The 20,461-nt window shown below is 38.1% G+C and overlaps 1 protein-coding gene and 1 pseudogene across 1 annotated transcript in view; one reads left to right on the top strand and one right to left on the bottom strand.

Moving 5' to 3' along the window:
• The window catches only part of Med14 (mediator complex subunit 14), a 95,868-nt gene that overhangs the window by 59,488 nt on the left and 15,919 nt on the right, over positions 1–20,461 (bottom strand). Inside the window, exons 4-10 of the mRNA XM_059251158.1 lie at positions 19,958–20,131; positions 19,244–19,373; positions 18,333–18,461; positions 17,893–18,000; positions 17,071–17,203; positions 15,903–16,053; positions 14,764–14,875 (exon numbers count right to left, since the gene is read on the bottom strand). Coding sequence (XP_059107141.1) covers positions 14,764–14,875; positions 15,903–16,053; positions 17,071–17,203; positions 17,893–18,000; positions 18,333–18,461; positions 19,244–19,373; positions 19,958–20,131 — 937 coding nt within the window. The remainder of the gene's footprint in view (positions 1–14,763; positions 14,876–15,902; positions 16,054–17,070; positions 17,204–17,892; positions 18,001–18,332; positions 18,462–19,243; positions 19,374–19,957; positions 20,132–20,461) is intronic.
• LOC131900265 (U6 spliceosomal RNA) lies at positions 12,331–12,425 on the top strand (annotated as a pseudogene).

The following is a 20,461-nucleotide window of genomic DNA, read 5'->3' as shown; positions in this document are numbered from 1 at the left end:
GGCTAGTAAGGTAGAAACACCTCTACGATATGTATGAAAGAGAAATTATGAGAACATAAATCAGTACACCAAACCATTACTACCCAAACTTGTGTTTTAGGGTTTACATTTGGCCAAGTATGTTGGCATACACTTTAAATCTGGAGGCAGAGGCACATAGGACTCTGTGAGCTTGAGGCCAACCTAGTCTACATAGTGATTTCCAGATGAGCCAGGGCTACATAAGGAGACCCTGTCACAAAACAGAAGAGCTCACATCTAGTTTGATCTATGGTAATTTATGTATGCACCCCAGGCTAGCCAATGTAGCTGAAGATAATATTGAATTCCTAATCCTCTACCTCCACTTCTAAACCTCTACCTCTCGGTATTAAGATTACAGACACAGATTTACCCCCTGAGGAGTACATAGGAGGAGGGTAAGGGAGCGGGAGAAGGGGGGAGGGGGAACTGTGATGGTGAGTAAAATGAATTTTTTTAAATAAGTAAAAAATAAATAAATAAAAAAGATTATAGGCATAGGCCAACACACCAGATTTTATGTGGTGAGGAGGCTGAACCCAAGTTTTTATGAATTCTAGACAAGCATTCTACCAACTGAGCCACATCCTCAGCCCTAGAGATTATTTTTGAAGATATATCTCATGGGCAATCATTCTGACCCTTTTTATTTACTAAGCTTTGTTTACTAATGATGTAAACCAGAGTAAAGAAAAGCCTATCAAAATGCGACAAATCTTCACTTTACTACTTTATAAAATAAGAAAAATTAAGATTGGAAAATGCTTGGCCAGGTATAGTGGCACAGCCTTTAACCTCAACACTCTGGGAGGCCGAGGCAGGCAGATCTCTGTGAGTTCCAGGTCAACTGGTCTACAGAGTGAGTTCTAGGACAGCCAGGGCTACATAGTGGGACCCTGTCCCACTGGAGGAAAAAGAAATCGCAAAATTCTGAAGAGTTTCCCTAAGAAATGTTACTAGTACAACGGCATGTCTTCTTTGACACCTCTCATATCATATAGAAAAATGAATTCATAATGATCCAGAGCTAAATATGAGCCTTAAAAAACATGTATGTCTTCAGGATCTCAGTATTTAAGACATAGATTCCTTTTTTTTTTTTTAAGATTTTTTTTATTTATTTATTATGTATACTGTGTTCTGTCTGCATATATGCCTGCAGGCCAGAAGAGGGCACCAGATCTCATAGATGGTTGTGAGCCACCATGTGGTTGCTGGGAATTGAACTCAGGACCTCTGGAAGACCAGTCAGTACTCTTAACCTCTGAGCCATCTCTCCAGCCCCCAAGACATAGATTCTTAAGTATAATGTGAGATGCATAACAAAAAAAATATACACTGAATGCCATTTAAACTAAAAAAAAAAAGCTGATCATAGTGGCATACGCATGTAATCTCCCAACTTGGGTGTTATAGGCAGGAGAACTGACTCTAATTCAAGGCCAGCCTGGTCAATATAGAGTAATAGTCCAATCAGGGGCACAGTATAAGATCCTTTAAAAAAAAAAAAAAAGGTCAGGCAATGTTGGTGCACTTTTAATCTTAGCACTTGAAAGACAGACACGAGTGATCTCTGTGAGTTCAAGGCCAGCCTGGTCTACAAAGAATTCCTGGACAGCCAGAGCTGTTACCCAGAGAAACTCTGTTCCCAGGGGTGGGGGGTTAAAAAAAAAAGCTAGGCATATAGTGCTAGCTATAATCCTAGCACTTGGTACTTTAGGAGGTGGACGCAAGAGAACCAGGAGTTTACACAATTCTAAGGTACATAGCAAGTTTGAAGCCAGCCTGAACTGCATGACACCTTGTCAGAAGGAAAGAAGGAAGGAAGGAAGTCTGGAGGGAGGGAGGGAGGGAGGGAGGAAGGGAGGGGAAGGAAGGAATCAATCAATCAATCAATCAATAGCAGAAATACCATAAAGAAAGTTTACCACACATGGGAAAAAAAATTCTTGCAAATCGTAATGTATAAAAAAAACACTTATATTCAAAATATACAAAGAACACTTAAAATTCAACAATAAGAAAAAATATATTATAAAATAGACAAAGGATCTGGAACAGACACTTTTGCTGAAGATAAATGAAAAGACCGTTAACATAGGGACAAACAAGTCAAAACTACAGTGAAATCTCATTTCACACCTACTAGGATGGCTAAAACAAAAAGAAACAATAACCAGTATTGGTGAGAATATAGAAGACAGAACCTTTATACACTGTTGATGGGATTGTGAAGTAGTATTAAACATGTCAAAAGAATAAACAGATCACTCAGCCATTACACTCATATGCAAGATAAATAAAAATGTATATCTACAATTTGGACAAATGTTCACAGCTATATTTACAACAGTTGAAAATGAAAAATAACTATAATGTCCATCAATGAATAATAATAATATGGTATATATGACAATAAATTAAAAACCTGCTATAACATGGATAAACCTCTAAAACAATATGCAAAACAACAGTCATTACACGATTCATTCATATGAAATGCTTATACAGATAAATCTGCAAAGTAGATGAGTAGCTGTCAGGAGCTAGAGAGACAGGTGAATGCAGAATGAATGCTGGTGGATATAAAGTTTCTTTGGGGGAATGATTAAATATTCTAAATTAGAGTGCTCTTAAGTATACTCAAAGTCTCATGAAGTGTACATGAATATTTCAACAATATTGCTAAAAAAAAAAAAGGGGGGGATTACTGCCCTTTCTAGCATCGTGAGGTTTGATTATACTTTCCAATCACTATTTTTAGGCCTCTATTTAATAACTTATTGAAAGGTAGGGGGGCTGGTGGAGTGATGGGTCAGTTTAGAGCACTGACTGCTCTATCAGAGATCCCAGGTTTAATTCCCAGCACCCACATGACAGCTCACAACTGTCAGTAACTCCAAGATCTGACACCCTCACAGACATACATGTAGGTAAAACACCAATACACATAAAATAAAGATAATTTTAAAAAGATGAAAGTGGGTAGCTTCCACTGAAGCTTATAATTAAGATTATTGGGGTTGGGGATCTAGCTCAGTGGTAGAGTGCTTGCCTAGCAAGCGCAAGGCCCTGGGTTCGGTCCTCAGCTCTGAAAAAAAGAAAGAAAGAAAAAAAGACAAAATTAAGATTATTAACAATGACAATTAACAGACACACACACCCAGAAAAAAAAATTTAACACAGTTCTGAACTGCCTGCCTTTACTTACTAAGGCCCACTTTGCATTTTTGGTAAGCTTCCCTTCCGCTATACTTAAAAATGTTAGGACTTCCTGGTTGGGAAGGACAGGATGTGGACAAGACCTAACACAGAAGCCTCATCCAAAGTTAGGCCAGGAAGCCCTGATAAAGTGATTGACAGGTCTACCTACCCAGCAGAGGGCTGCATTCTCAGCTGGGGATTTGGTTAAAGAGTGACTCCAACTATATGATGAGTCAACAGTGGACATGAGTCCATTTTCTCACTCATGTCTTGAAGGGCTGTGATTGGGTGCCCTTTTGAGAGGAGGCCTACTATTTAAGGCATGAACTATTCTGGAACAAAGGGCGGAGAAGGGGGGGGACACAATATGCCACAGTCTCTGGGTAGGAGGAGACCGCAGTAGAGGGCAGTTGTGTATATGGAGAGCCAGATGTGGACATGCTGAGTTTGTGCAGCAGGAGGCTTGGGCGTTGAAAGGTCTGGTGGCCGATGATAGTAATAGACCCCATTCATCTGAGGATAGATGCAGTCTTACAGGCCCTGAGCCCAAGGTCAGCAGGGAGCCCAACCTCTGTAGCCACCTGTCTGCTGCAAAGTTCTCTGCTGGTGGGACTAAGAACTCTGAAGCTCAGGTCCGGCGGAGTTCTCTCAACTTCTGCAGCCTCTGCCCTCCTGAAGGGTATTTAATGCAGTATTCAAAGCACTGAGACAACACAGTCCTCCAGTATAGATGTTAGTGCTCTGCTTTCTTGACTCCCCAATGCATTCAAGAGACACCCCTTGGCTTGAACATGGCCAATCCAGGGTGTACAAACTGGGGAGTCTCTGCAGTACGGGACAACCTGCATGGCCCACAGGCTGCAAATCTAAGAGTGGCCAGCAAAGGATCTGGTATGCAAAGAAGGGAAGCTCCTAAAATGAAGACTGCTCTGTTCGGACATCTGACACTTGACTGGTCCAGGCTCAGCGCCCTCCTAAACGATAGGAAAAAGAAGAGACTCCAACTTCAATTGACCACCCCTTCCACCTGAAGACTCCAATATTAGAGTATCCAGGGAAAAGGGTGCTAGCACTTTACAATTTAGTTTTCTTCTCCCTTTTTCCAACTGTAATCTCAGTATTATTTTTACTTTATGTATTGGGAAGGAGGGGGGGGGGGGCGGGCATTGAGACAGGGTCTTGCTATATAGCCCAGATGGCCTTGAGTTCACTTGAACTCAGGATCCTCCAGCCTCAGCTATTTTAGTGCTGGCATTTTAAGTGTGAACTGCCATATTGAGTCTTTTTAAAAAAACAAAAATTAAAAAAATAGGTAATTATTTGTTGAATTTTTGTTGCTCTTATTATTAAAGAAAAATAAGCATAAAAATATATCCATAGTACAGATTTCAAAAGTTATATAATGGTGTAAATTTCCCTCGCACTAAAATTTTTCTTTTTTATTCTTCTTACATTTTTGTAATTTTGTTTATGCATTTTTCATTAATATGCAATACTTTTCCCTTCTTGTGCTTTTTTTTGTCTTCCTAACATTCGCCTTTCTTCTTTTTCTTTTAATTTTGGTTTGGCTTTCTTTTGACTTTTATTTTGTTCATTTACTATTTCTACTTTTATCCTAAATAAAATTTAAGGTGATAGTTTATCCTGTTCTTTTTGCTATTTTCTGTTCTATGGTCATTAGTGTCATACTAGTTGGCTTTAATCGATTTTAAGTGTATTCCCACATCAGGTTTGATTTAGTGTTATTACAGCACCTAGTTTTGTCTTCTCTAAATGACAGTTGAGATTGTCTCCTCAAGAGAAGGTTCCTCAGTAAGAAACTCCCCCAATATAACCCATACAGACAGGTGTGTAAAGAACAATCAAACAGCAAGGCAACATGGCACATACAAAAGATCCTGACTCTTCAGTTACTAAATCCAAAGATACTGAGGTGGCCCCACTACTGAACAAAGAATTCAAAAGTCTGTCTGTAGAAATTATTTTCGAAAACTAACAAGCAGATAAATTGAGTAAGGAAGTCAATTGTGGATCCAGATTTCAAAAGCCTGAAAGATAGATGTGAAATTAGCAACACTGATGAGAAGTTCAGAATAGAGACTTGGAGGGAAAGGAAGAAAGTGGGAGGGAAAAACAGAAATGCTAGTAGAAATGAAAAACTAAATAAATCAAATGAAAACCACAGTGGAAAGTTTCATCAGTACACTAAAATCAAGGGGCTGGCTATGACTCAGCGGTTAGAGCACTTATTGCTTCTTGCAGAGGAACCAGGTTTCACTCCGAACAGCCACATGGTAGCTCACAACTATTCCTTCACTCCAGTTCAAGGGGATCCAATGCCTTCATTTGATGTCTTCAAGCATCAGGAAAGACACATGATGAACATGAATGTAAAACTCTCATACACATTAATTTGAAAAAATGAAATAAAAACTAGACTAAACCAAGCAGAAAACACAATACCAGAGATGGAAGATAAGGGTGAAGAAATTCTATTAGACATCAACTAAGAAATTAAATAAATAGATCAGCATGACCAGAAAGCCAAAGTAACAATCCATGGAATAAATTAAAAATAAAACTAAAGAATTCATGAACTAGACTAGAGATCACTGAGTGGTTAAAAGCACTTGCTGCTCTTACAGAGGACGCAGATTCAGTTCCACAGCCCATACCATGGTTTACAACAACCAGTTCCAGGTATCCGACACTCTCTTCTGACCTCCCTGGGCACTAGGCACACATATACATACATGCAGGCAAAATGTTCACTGATAAAAAACACATTTAAATTAAAAACCTAAGAAAAAGATCCATGGGATGATTTGGGGATATGGCTTAGTGCTAGAGCACTTGCCTAGCATTATCTGAGGTTCTAGGTTGAATCCCTGGCAGCAAGCCAAAAAATAAAGGCAGGAAAAAAGAAAAGATTAAGGAAGGAAAAGAAACAAAATGAAAAGAATGAATCCATAGGATAGTGTGAGACATAATGACACATACTTGTGATCCTATATTTTGAAAAGTGAAGTCAGGAGGATTAGGAGTTCAAGGACCATCTGGACCACGTTAGCCCTTGTCTAAAATATTAATTAATTGATTAAAATAAATAAAAATCCATTGGGTACAAGCAGCTGAAATTAAACACTAAGGACAAAGAAAACCTGTTCAATACAATTATATGAGAAATCTTGTTCTTCTGGAAAGAACATCTAAACACAAAAGGCATTTTGAGAATGAACATACATGACCCAGAAAAGAACCTCTCTATATATCTAACAGTTAAATGTCCAGTTCTGAAAATAGAAACTATTAAAAGTTTCAAGAGGTTCTCTAGGCAGTTCATGATGACTGGGAAAAGGAGAGACATTTTCATCAATGTACAGAGCCACAGTGAGTCACCCATGTCCTACAAGTAACTTTAATTAAATTCACTTGTTCACATATACAAAAAAAAAGTAGGAGGAGTAGTTGGGAAGAGATCAGGAATGAGAGCAGGAAAAGCAGGTAACAGGAGATGAATATGATCAATATATATTATACCTATGTATGAAAATGTACAATGAAAGCTATATGGTAATAAGGATTTTATAATAAAAGAGTTGCAAGACAAAAATGACAAATCAAAGTCAAACTCATAAGAATTCATATCAGACAGACCACTCAGCAGAAGTCCTAAGAACCAGGAAAGCAAAGAATGGTACATTTCAAACCCTACAGGAAATAACTGCTACCAAGATGACTATATCAGTTATTAATTTTAAAAATGAACACAAAATCAGATATGCTAAAACAAGCAAAAATTACTCAGAAAAGTAAAGGTTAATATATATTAGCAAAGGAAACAATGCGTTAAGATAAAATGATTTTGTTTGTTGTTTTTGTTTTATGTTTCTGGAGACAGGGTTTCTCTGTGTAGTTTTGGAGCCTTTCCTGGAACTTACTCTGTAACCCTGGCTGGCCTCACAGAGATCCACCTGCCTATGCTGGGATTAAAGACCTGCGCCACCACTGCTGTTCAGTATATCCAATTTCAATAACACTACTGAACACTATTGAACATAAAGAGACAAACAGTGAGTGACTTTAATATTCCATTTTCATCAACAGAAAAATTATCCACACCAAAATAAGTCAACAAAGAAACCTCAAAGTTAAAAGTACACCATAGATCAAATGGACATAACAGACACCTATAAAATATTTTATCCAACTACTAAGAACCCACACTTCTTGGCAGCTCATGAAAGTAAAACAAAACAAACAAACAAACCCAGCACTCTGGAGGCAGAGGCAGACAAATCTGTGAGTTCAAGGCCAGCCTAATTTACAGAATGAGTTCCAGGACATCCAGAGCTACACAGAGAAACCCTAGCTCAAAAAATAAAACACTGAAAAAAAAAGTGATTGTATCTTTGATACTACTGTGTGCCTTGGTGTTGGTTTTTTAGAGCACGTCACTAGGGAGGGTTAGAGTATTTATTAGTGGCTCCCTCTCCATTACCAACACCAAATGCCCTTTATGGATTTAGACACAAAAAAGATAGAGCTGGAAGACACAACTGAAACTTAATCTGTATTGTGATTTGGCTGGTCAGTTTTGTTTTTGTTTTTTGTTTTTCAAGACAGGGTTTTTCTGTGTAGCCCTGACTGTCCTGGAACTCGCTTTATAGACCAGGCTGGCCTCAAATTCACAGATGTCCACCTGCCTCTACTCCTGAGTGTTGGGATTAAAGGTGTGGGCTACCACCACCTGGCTTAAAAAAAAAATCAATAAGCTTTTAGGCTAGGCTAAAAAGGAGAAATATCAAATTAATAAAATTAGACATGAAAAAGAAGATATAACAATAGATACCAATGAAATTCAGAGGATAATTAGGGAATATTTTGAAAACCTATATTCAGCCGGGCAGTGGTGGCACATGCCTTTAATCCCAGCACTCGAGAGACAGAGCCAGGTGGATCTCTGTGAGTTCGAGGCCAGCCTGGTCTACAGAGTGAGATCCAGGACAGGCACCAAAACAACACAGAGAGAAACCTTGTCTTGAAAAAAAAAACAAAAAACTTATATTCAAAAAGCCAAGAAGAAATGGCTAGGTTCTTAGATATGGCCTACTAAAATATAATCAAGAGGATATAAAACATTTCAGCAGATCTATAGTGAGCAATGAGACTAAAGATATAATAACGTTTTTCAGGTAAAAAAAAAAAAAAGTCCAGAATCAGATGGATTAATCAGATGGATTAATCACTGCCAAAACTGGAATGGACCTTTAAAAAAGAATACCAACACTCTTCAAACTAGTCCATAAAAATAGAAAGGGAGAGAACATTACCAGACTTACTCTATGAAGTCAGTATTACCCTGATACCAAAACCAGACAAGGAACATACATCAATTTTTCTGATGAACGTAAGTACAAAACTTCTCAATGAACTATTTGCAAACCAAATTCTGCAACACATTGAAAAGATCATGTTTGATTCCAGGACCAGTCAGAAGATTCCCTATTTCACCCCAGGCCTAACCAGAAATTGACTGCCTACAGCCTTGAGCCAGCCAACAAGGGAGCAACATGGGAGCCACTGATTAAAGCAATAGTGATGTAGTAATGAGCCCTGTCAAGAGGACCCAAACACCTCCCTCCCTTGCCACACATTCTCAAGCCACTGAGCCTCAAGCAGCTAGCTGCTCTGAATCTGAAGGAACAAGGCTGCAGCTCTTCACAGGCTTATGACCTATATAATATGTTCATGGGCTTTGGTGAAAACTGAAGAAAGAAAGATCTCATCAAGTTCAGCAATCCATATTTTATAAAGCTAACAGAATATGTGATGAAAAAGAAGAAAAATATAGGTTTATCCACTATCACACCAAGTCCCAACGTAAGATGTAAAAGATGGGAAGATCACCATTTTGAACAGGGTCCCTATCATGAACCCAATGAAGGAAACACACAAGCACACAGGTTCTGCTATCGCATCCAGAGACCAGTTCCACCTCAGCACAGTTTGGAAAACTTCAACAAGAGCTGTCAACAGACAGAGATGGTTTTGTTCATCCTAGCCATGAAGATGTTCATGGGCCAAAGAACATGTCCCTTTTTGACAATGTCCTCACTGTCTGGGCCCATCAAGTCAATTCCTATAAGGCAAGGGGTTGGAAGCAGTTCACGCATGTGGTTGTATCCTACTTAAATTAGAACTTTTTCATGTTTTTCTCAAAAATCTCATCTGCTACTCTGGAGCTCTTATGCTAGGGAGTAGAGGGGTGTTTGTCAATACCATCGATAAGAAATGGCACCATGTTCTACAGATGATTCATCCCTCTCCATTGTCCATATACCAATGATTCCTTGGATATAGACTTCTTTCTAAAGCCAATGAGCTCAAGTTTGACAAGAAGCCCATCAACTAGAAGAAACTTTGACCCCATGACACACAGAGTACTCTGTTTCCAGCAATGGTTTTGAGCAGCTGTTATGAAGTCTTTTTCAGTTATGAAGTCACTGAAAATTTCTCTGTTCTGATATACCCATCTACATGGAAAAAAGCTTCTACAAAGGAGCCAGGCAGGAATCAGGCTACAGGGATGGCAGCTCTGTACAACCTAATCTCCTTTCACAGTCTCTGTACTTGAGCCCTCCAGGTAAGACAGTGTGAGGGCCCCAACCAACACAGGGATGGCTTGACCCAAACCACAAGTACTTCTTACAAGACACATGAGGTCAGTTAAGAAGCAAGGTCCTGTGCCCTTCTGGCCAGCTCAGTTTGATGCCTGTGACTACTTAATTTTACACAATAGGTTTAGGTTAGACCTATAGGTTCTAAGGTATCTATAATGGTTATTCTTTGAAAGACCTCTTTCAAGGAGCCTCCAGGCCCTCCCTGTCGACAGCAAGTTTTTGGAAATCTACCTTGGAAATAAAGATCTGCTTCTGGTGGTAGTAAAGGGGAATTGGTGTGAGTCTTCACAGACTGGCAGGAAAACAATTTCTTTTCATTCTGTTCTCTGGCTCTTTCCTCCAGGAAAGGGATGAAATTGAGCCAAGAGGAAGAGAGGATATTATCTTGTTTCGTTTTGAAATGAGGGGATATTTTCTTCTAGGTCTATGTGGAGTTAATGCTTTTTAAGGCAGCTGTCTTGTTGTTTGTGGTGCTGGAGAACCAACTCATGATGCTGCTTGTTATGGACTAAAGTTATGTAGTGATCTTTTCTTCTGCAACATTGGAGAATGTCTTGTTTTTGTACATTCCTTAGACAGATGCTTATGTTTTAAATCCTTTCTGAGAATTGCACCTTCAGCCTGGATCTCAGGGCAGATGCTCTTTTTGTAGTTAATAGAATTAACCCTGTCCAAGTTCAATAATAAAAGACAGTTAACTCTGGAAGGAGAACAAAAAAAAGATAATGCTCCAAGATCAAGCAGGTCATGTTATTTTCATTTCAGAGGTGTGAGAACAGTTCAATAAATGCAACTTATTAAACATAATACAACACAGACTAGCAACAGAAACCGTATGATCTTCTCAATAGATACACAACAAGCCTGAAACCAAATTCCACATCATTTCAAAATAAAAGCCCCAGAAAGGAGCTGGAGATGTAGCTACATTGGTAGTATTTGTCACCTAGCATGCATAAAAGCCTGGGTGTGGCACACACTTATAATCAATGAACCACCACACTAAAAGATGAAATAACGTACTCATACATCAGCAGAACTAATTCTGGAAAATGGTTGTATTACTGAAAATGATCTAGTTTCAGTGTGATCTCCCTAAAAATTCCAAAGTCATTCTTCACAGATTTACAATAAACAGGGCTGGAGGGATGGCTCAGCCATTAAAGGCTAGGCTCACAACCAAAAATATAAGAGTTACAATAAATAATCCTGAAACCTACACAGAAGCACAAAAGGCACAAAACAGCCAAAGCAATCCTGAACAGAAAGATCAAAGAACAGAAAGATGTTGAAGCAGACACAATGCACACCTGTGATCCCAGCAAAAGGAGGCTGAGACAAGTCAGCCTAAACAGCATGGCAAATACCAGACCAAGCAGGATTATAGAGAGGCCCTGTCTAAAAACAATACACAACAATCAGTGGAGAGTGGAGAGAGATGGCTCAGTTGGTAAAGTACCTGTCTTGGAAATACAAGGACCAGAGTCTGATTTCCAAAACCCAAGTAAGAAAGAAACTGAGTATTGTGGTGTCATTTGCAGTGCTAGGAAAGTGGAGTCATCATAACGCCTATTTCAAACTACAGGACTGAGCTATAGTAACAAAATAACATGGGACTGTCACAAAACAGATCTGTATACCAATGGGAGAATACAGACTCCAGAAACAAACCCAGGAAACTACATCCACCTGGTTTTTAATAAGAGTGTCAAAAATGCACACTGGGGGCTTTGAAACAAAATTTAACATCCATATACAGAAGAATGAAGCTAGATCCTTGTTATCAAGTCTCTAAGACTTTAATTTGAAACGTTTCAAAACCTAAAACTTGAAATACACAAAACTTTGAAACTGAGAAAATAATATACAGAGAAACATTAGATATGTACACATAGGCAAAGGACCCCAGTAGATTAAGAAGTACTAGCAAGAAGAATTTATAAATAGGATTATGTGAAATTAAAAGTCTTCTGTACAGTAAACAATTACAGGAGTAAAGAGATAGACTCTAGAATAAAAGAAAATCTTTGCCATCTATATATCTGGAAAGGAAATTAGTATCTAGACTCTATAACAAACTCAAAAAATTAAATACAGAAAAATCATCCAAACTCTAAATGAGCAAATGAACAGTTTTCAAAAAAAGAAAGGTCCAATGAATACATGAAATGATTTTATGATGTGGCTCTTAACAAAATGCAAATCAAAACTACACTGAGATTGCATTTCACTACAGTCAGAATATCTACTATTAAGAAATCAGCCAGGCATGATGGTGCACACCTTCAATCCCAGCACTAAGGCAGGGAAGGAGGGTGACAGAGGCAGGCAGATCACTGCGAGTTCAAGCCTAGTCTTGTCTACAGAGCATGTTCCAGGACAGACAGGGACTGCACAGAAAAACCTGTCTCAAAGAAAAAAAATCACATATATACGAAAATTGGAACCATACAGGGAAGACCAACATGGTCCCTGTGAAAGGATAACAAGCAAATTTGTGAAGCGTTCCATATTTGCCTGGTGGGTAGTAGTATACACCTTAAATCCCAGCATTTGGAGGCAAAGGCAGATCTCCAGTTTGAGGCCAGCCTGGTCTACAGAGCAGTCTATAGAGCGTGTTCCAGAACAGACAGGGCTACACAGAGAAACACTGTCTCAAAAACAAAACAAAACAAACAAACAAAAAAAGAAATCAAATTTTAAAAAAATGCTGGCAATGATGGGACTGTAAATTAGTACAGCCACTAGAAAAATCAGTATGCAGAATTTAGTTTCCTCAAAAAACAAACTATTGTATGGCCCAACTACATCAGTCCTAGGTGGGAGCCTAAGTCGGCTTGCCACAAACACACACACGTTACTGCAGCACTATTCACTACAGCCAAAACTGAACATCAACCTAAATGCCTATCATCAGATGAATGGATGGAATATATATGCAATGGAATTTCATTTGGCTATAAAGAACAACAAAACTATGGCATTTTCAGGCAAATGGATGGAACTAGAGAATATCATGTTAACCAAAATAAGCCAGACAGAGGAAGACAAGTATGTTTCCTTTGATTTGAAGAACCCAAATTCAATATATAGAAGGCATGAAAGAAGGAGCTATTTAACAATATACACAAGACATGAAAGCAGAAGTGGGGGCTACTTGAGGGAAGAAAGGAAGCCATCAGAGAGGGGAAGAGAAGACAAGAGAGCAATAGTGGGAGTGGGCATGAGCCAAGTACAATACACACATCACGCTGAGACTGACAGTGCATGCAAACTGTTCCAGCACTTGAGCAAAGGAGGCACTGACTGAGGAGGACTGCAGAAAGTTCAAAGCCAGTCTGGTCTATAAAGCCAAGGAAGGGGAGGGGGAGAGAGGAAGGGGAGGAGAGGGGAAGGGGGGAGAGGGGAGGGGAGGAGAGGGAGGGAGCTGAAGAGATGGCTGGAAAAATGACTGTTCCTTCAGAAGACCCTGGTCAATTCCCAGCACCTACATGGCAGCTAACAGTATGTAACTCCAATTCTAGAGAACGCAACACTCTCTTCTGGCCTCTGTAGGCACCAGACATACACGCAGACAAAACACCCATATACATAAAATAAAAATAAAGTAATGATTAAAAGAAAAGGAGACCTATTGTTTTATGTGCTGAAAGAAAAATTTATATTCATGTGTTAATACTTTGACTTGTTGTCAATCTTATTTTTCACATCTATTCTTCAGTTTCTATTGAATGAATGTATTTTACTGACATAAAATAATTATATATATTTATAGATTATGTGATATTGCAATACATTTATAAATTCAGTAATCGCTATACCCATCACCTTAAATATTTATGTGATGAGAACAACTAAAAATTTACTTTGTAGCTATTTTAAAACACACAGTACAGTGTTATATTAATTAGTTAGTCTACCATTGAGCAGAACACCAGCACATTCTTAAATGAACGTGTACTGTCCATTTTTCAAAAGTTGTCTTTGCTTCAGGCAGTGTTTTATCTCCTTTTATCACAATGACTTTAATTCAGTTACTAGTAGATACCTAAGAAGTCACTTTTCTCTAAGTATAATGGAGTGATCCAGGCTCTGGACCTTCACTACTACTAGCTTCTACTCTAAAGACACTTCACCTACATCATCTTAATTACACTCTGCACTTTGAGCACGAAGTAATCATGATCAAAAACAATTGGAGGAGCTGGATATGTGGCCCATGCCTGTTATCTCAGCCAATGAGGAGCTGAAGTAGCAAGCTCCCAAGTTTGAAGGCAGCTTGGGTTATATAGCAAGACTCTACATCAAAAAAAAAAAAAAAAAGGGAGGGGGAGGGGGTTGGGATTGAGTAAATGGAGAACCACATGGAATGGAAGGATTTGCTATATCTAAAGCTCTTAAGAGATTAGGTAGGTAATTAAACTTAGAAGATTTTCCTCCCTCTTTACATCTGCATTTCTTATTTAACACTGTTAATGCATTTGCAGTTTTAAAAAAACTGAAGACAAGAGCTAAATTATGCTTTGCTCAGCCATATTTTATAAGTACATTATAAAAGTATTTGCAGGGCTGCTTTGATAGGAGAAGAAACTCTAAATTACAAGTCACGTTAAAATGTTTCTATTTTAGTAAGTATACATTTTTGAGGAGAGACAATGTGCAAACAATTCAAAAATAAAGACAAGCTAAGTAAGATAAATAAATAATAAGGTAAAAATTAGGACAAGTATGGTAGATTTCAGGTTAAATGCAACAAAGGCCCAGCCTCCTAAAAAAAACCATACATCAGGGGAAAGTCATATGAGGAAAACCTTTAAATAAAAGAAAAATAAGAGCATCATTTGAAAACACCTACAGTTTTCATTAGCATTGAAGCTTCTAAGAATGGCCTTCAGTTCCTGCAGCTTCTGATGGGCTCTTGCATGAACACTGTCAATCAGGAGCTTTTCTATTGATAAGTGGTCAATCTGCATAAATAGCAACAACAAAATCAAACGGACAATTAAAACATCTTGACTATAAAAGTGTGAGTGCACACAACTGTGCCTTAAGATACTTCTTTTCAGTATTGGAAATTAACCAGTATAAGCAAACTTAGATAAAGTAAAAATATAACTTGAATGATTCTGAGCTTTTAATTACTTTTTATGACATTAGAAACTTCAAAACTAAAATTGATATTCTGCTAAGTATAAGAGGATGGAAGTATAGTTCAGTTGGCCAAGTGCTCAGCATTGCATGAAGCTCTGGATTTAATTCCCCAGCATGTCATATACTGTGTGTGGTGACCCATGCCTGCAATCCCAGCACTCAGGAGGTAGAAGCAGGAGGATCAGAAATTTAAAGGTTATCTTCAGATACGTAACAAGATTGAGGCCAGCCTGGATGACAAGAGACCCTTCCTTGCACTTGGGAGGCAGATGCATGCAACTCGATCTATGTGAGTTGAGGCCATCCTGGTCTACATAGCAAGTTCCAGGCCTCCCATGGCTTCATAGTGAGATTCTGCCTCAAAACAACATATACATATCAGTAGTCACAGTTCTCAGAGATGCCAGACCTTAAAAAATAAAATGGTCTGATTTAAACTACAAAACTTAAACTAGGCTGGGGGCATAAGTCAACCTAAGACTGTATACTTAGATGCAATCCACAGATTTGCCCTACATACTAAACTGAAAGAAGACATTAAAATTTTATATAGTATCAGATATTAAAAAGACAAAAAAAAACCCCAAATATAGAAGTATAAAACTGGGTTGGGGATTTAGCTCAGTGGTAGAGCGCTTGCATAGCAAGCGCAAGGCCCTGGGTTCGGTCCTCAGCTGGGGAGGTGGGGGAGGAAGAAAAAAAAAGTATAAAACTGACCTAAAACAAGTTTCATACAGGGTTTTAGAAATGATTACATATTTTAAAGAATTTCTGCTGAAAGTTTTATATGTGCTCAATTATATTTATTTAATCAATCAGTATCAATCAGTAAGAACCCTTTACCTTCATAGCTCTTTCTACTAATTTAGAATCCGAAGCTGGCAAAGGAGGATCATGAAAGATCTGTAAAGGCTTGGAGACATCATTCTCATCGATTTTAATTGTGACTTTGTGAACAGATGCTGTGCCTGTTTTTCTCCCTAGAACCTGCTGACTGAAAGAAGGGTAGGGAGAATGACATAAACACGGCTCTTTAACTTCTACAGTCAAACAGAAACATGCATTAGATGCTACGGAGTCAGAACCCTGAACACAGCAGGCCCTCAGTGTGTGTTTGCACAGGGAATACATTAATACTGAGAAGATACTTACTCCATAATGCAAGTCAGCATTTGCTCTATTACATTTTATAAATAGATACTGATTTTAAAAATAAAATACATGTACTCACAAAAAAACCCCAAAACTTAAACAGAAACCATCTTATAAGTAGTATCTGCCTCTGATTTATCTACAGAAAATCAGAAATCAAGTTCAAACAAGATTTAAAGATAAATAGCCTCATACCAATTTTCTCCAAATCAGTTTTCAAAGTTACAATTTAAAATGGGAAACTATGATAAACAAGTATGTTTTAAAAAGTGATAACTCAATAATCTAACCTTTGGGGACTAGGGATCTAGCTCTATTGGTAGAGTGCTCACTTTACATGCATTAAGTCCCTGGGTTTAATCACCAGCACCACAGAAAACCCAATCTAACCTAATAGTCTTTGAACAATCTGACATGAGCCCATGGTAAGCTAATTTAATCTTTTTTTTTTTTTTTTTTTTTTTTAAGATTTATCTATTATGTATTCAGTGTTCTGCCTGCATATATGCCTGCAGGCCAGAAGAGGGCACCAGATCTCATTACTGATAGTTGTGAGCCACCATGTAATTGCTGGGAATTGAACTCAGGACCTCTGGAAGAGCAGTCAGTGCTCTTAACCTCTGAGCCATCTCTCCAGCCCGGTAAGCTAATTTAACTTAAAAAATATAAGAAAGATAGCAATTATGGATGTCTCATGTGGTCTACATGATACTGGGACTTTATTAAATTAAACCACATTACTCTGGGCACATATTCATATGTAATAAATCAGTTGTATGAAAAATTAAAGTTGTAAAGAAATTAAAAAAAAAACAGGATTCCCTTCTCACACAGACCTACCGGAACCAATTTTACTTACTTCCAAACGGAGAGAGAGAGGCACTTTCCGGCATGATACCTTTCCACCTGGACAAGGTCGCCCCACCTCTCTCGGATTAACATTAGAGTCTGGGAATGTAACACTTCTAATTGAAGTGATAAGCAGAAACAATCTGATTTAGCATGTTAAGCAAAGCTAATATGTTATTCAGGCAGCCAATAAGAACAGGCAAACATCATCTAACAAGGAGTCTATGCCCAAAAAGCTGGCAATGAAGAAATTTTTTGGAATCATCTTTGTCTAATGACTCATACTAAATAAGACAAAATTTGTGGTTTTCTGAAACTATATTCTCAAATGACAAATCATAAGTAGTAAAGTATGTGGCATAATTTTAGAAAAAGGGTTGATAACTTTGGCCTAAATAAGCAAAACTAGGTCCAGGTTTGTCCCTTAATTCATCATTGTTTAGAAAATACAAACTAATCAAATAATACATTTTCAGACCAAAATGGTACCTATTTTTCAGACAGGTTTTCATTATGTAATACAGGCTGGCTTTGAACTAGCTACATAGCCTTGCCTCTCAGTACTGGGGTTACAGGCATGTACCACCTTGCCCAGCAAACAGTACTATTTCTAAGGAGTTGCCTGCAAAGTCAGTGGTAAAACTTGAAATCTGTCTTATTATAGATGTATCTTAATTTCCACTGGCTGGTTCTCCATGTCTATTTCAACTCAAAAGAGTTAAAGTATGGGAAGGAGAGGCCAGACTTCAGGACAAAGGATAAACAGAAAATGTAGTGGAAAGAGGGAAACACAAAATCCTTACAGTACATGTCTCAAATTTCAAAAGGATACGTAGGCAGTTGTACATGTCCTGAAGAGGTTTCTCATCCGCAAAGAGCCGAGACTGCACCAACTGATGGATAAAGTCAATTTGCATGCTATGAACCAAAGCTCGGCCATCTTCCATTGGCAGAAGAAAAGAAGGCAGTTAATTAGAAAGAGAAGTCAGTGTTATAGCATTAACCGAGAAAGTATATACTAAAGATGAATTTAAAATTAAAAAAAGAGGAACCAAGATTATCTTGAGAAAACTATAGAACATTATACACTGAGAAACACTGAAATTTCTCCAGTCAAGAGGTAATTATGCTTATCAAATTTTGCTTCAAATTACAGAATAAATTGCTACACATTTTTCCGTAGGAATACTTCAATATAAAAAATGCCAAAACCATAAAAAATAAAAATTTGAGAAAAAAAAGAATATCAAAACCAGTACTATGATGCGTTACCTCCTGTTTCCTTATCCTCAACTAGAATTTCTAGCTTGAGAAGGCGCCACGGAACTTCTGGATCATCACCCATTACTGTCAAAGTTGCTTCAAATTCTCCTTCAACTCGAAACTTCACACGGCCATTTGCTTTTAGAAGAGGAAGAAGTGGACGCTGCTTTAAAACAATAAGCTTCTGGCCCATCTCCAAGTTTCAGTCTCATTTATGAGCCATTTTAAATAGACTGTAAATTTTGTCCTAAGTGTTGAACCAAGTCAATGGTTCAGACACAGACAGCAGCCAATATCTTCCTACATATAAATCAACAACATAGCATGTTCTCCAGGCTCAACTCTGGGGCCTCTTTTCTCTTCCAGCCTCAGGTAATCCTACTCACTCCCCCCAGTGCAAATACCAGCACTGCATTTTTAGGTACTAAAAAGAGAACAATTATGGATGGCAAATCAGATTCGAATACCACAAAAATCAAAACTTCATCTACTTGTTCTTTGAACAAAACCCAAAAGGACATTTAAGAAAATATCCTTTTTTAAGGTTTATTTATTTATTATGTATACAGTGTTCTGAATGTATCCCTGCAGGCCAGAAGAGGGCACCAGATCTCATTACAGATGGTTGTGAGCCTCAATGTGGTTACTGGGAATTGAACTCAGGACCTCTGGAAGAGCAGCCAGTGCTCTTAACCTCTGAGCCATCTCTCCAGCCAAAGAAAAAAAAATTTTTTTTTTTCGAGACAGGGTTTTCTCTGTATACTCAGCTGTCCTAGATCTCACTTTGTAGACCAGGCTGGTCTCGAACTCACAGAGATCCGCCTGCCTCTGCCTTCCCAGTGCTGGGATTAAAGGCGTGCACCACCACTGCCCGGCCAGCCCAAGAAAATATTCTTACAAAAAAAATTTTAGGTACATACCCACTGTAAGATTTGCTAGCTGTGGAGGAAGATCTGTTGTTACAAGCCTATGTCTAAGAATTTGATTAAGCTGATGAAGTGTGGCTTGTTTCTCAATTTTGGTAATTGGATCTGGAGGAATAATTTTATCCTACAAGGAAAAAAAAGTCTTTAAAGAATACACAAAAAGATAAAATTGTTTACCTGCACCTGTCTTTATCCGTTTTCTTACTTCACTCAAGACAACCACAACACTCATTTCTGCTGTCTACATCCAGTAATAGTGACTACGCATTTGAGTGCAAATAATTCCCAGTCACCTTGCTAAAACCATGCTCTTCATCGTGCTCCATTTATAACACCAAGTTAGTATCACTAGATGATTTCCTCTATTTCCTAAATGTACACAATACAATAGCACCAATTCATTCAACTACCATAGTACATTCTGAATGCACTTCCCAAAAAAACCCGCTACTGCTGTGCAATTATTTTCATACCTGAAATACACTAAATAATATTTGCACATCTGCTCACTCCTAACAAGGACAGGGAAAGGGGAGGAAATGGAGAAAAAAAGGATCTACTCACATTATGACCCCAATTTATTTCAAACTACCACGCTTTACTTGTAGAGAAAAAAACTACATAAACTAGTTTTAAAAATATAAGTTTTCCTATGCTACAATAATCCAAACCCTTCAACTTTTTTGGGTACAGGGGCAAAAGACTTACCCTGATGCAGGTTGGAAGTCGTGGATAAGAGCCAGTAGTCAGCACATCAATGGCATACGGGATAGCAAAACTGGGCAGGCGTGCGTGGACCAGTGCATCTCTAGCTAAGGAGGCCAAGCGATCGGCAGTGTCCACAAACAAGATAGCTTGTTGATCTAAAAAGCTTGAGATCATCTTTAAAGCAAAGGGTAAATAAGCTACCTTGGAAATTGTTTTTTCATTAAATATCATTTGCAAGCTTCAAGAGATATTAAAATAGGTGGTTCCAAATTTATTTGAAGAAGTATCTACTTGTATAACATTAAAATAGTACTTTTCTTTCATTTCTCCACTTCTGACATCACTCATACATAATACCAAATATTAAGAAAAGAATAAAATAAAATGCTTTTACTCTGATAGACTTCTAGTACTGGGTAGCAATGAAGGAGTTAAAATCATGGACTCCTAGACTGCCTTGATCTACATTTTAACTCTGTAACTTACTAGCCCTGTTTGCTTGGG

Source organism: Peromyscus eremicus, chromosome X, assembly GCF_949786415.1.
Source record: "Peromyscus eremicus chromosome X, PerEre_H2_v1, whole genome shotgun sequence".
NCBI classification, from domain to species: Eukaryota; Metazoa; Chordata; class Mammalia; order Rodentia; family Cricetidae; genus Peromyscus; species Peromyscus eremicus.
Note: the sequence above shows the minus strand (reverse complement) of the source record. Positions and strands in the feature narration are given on the sequence as shown.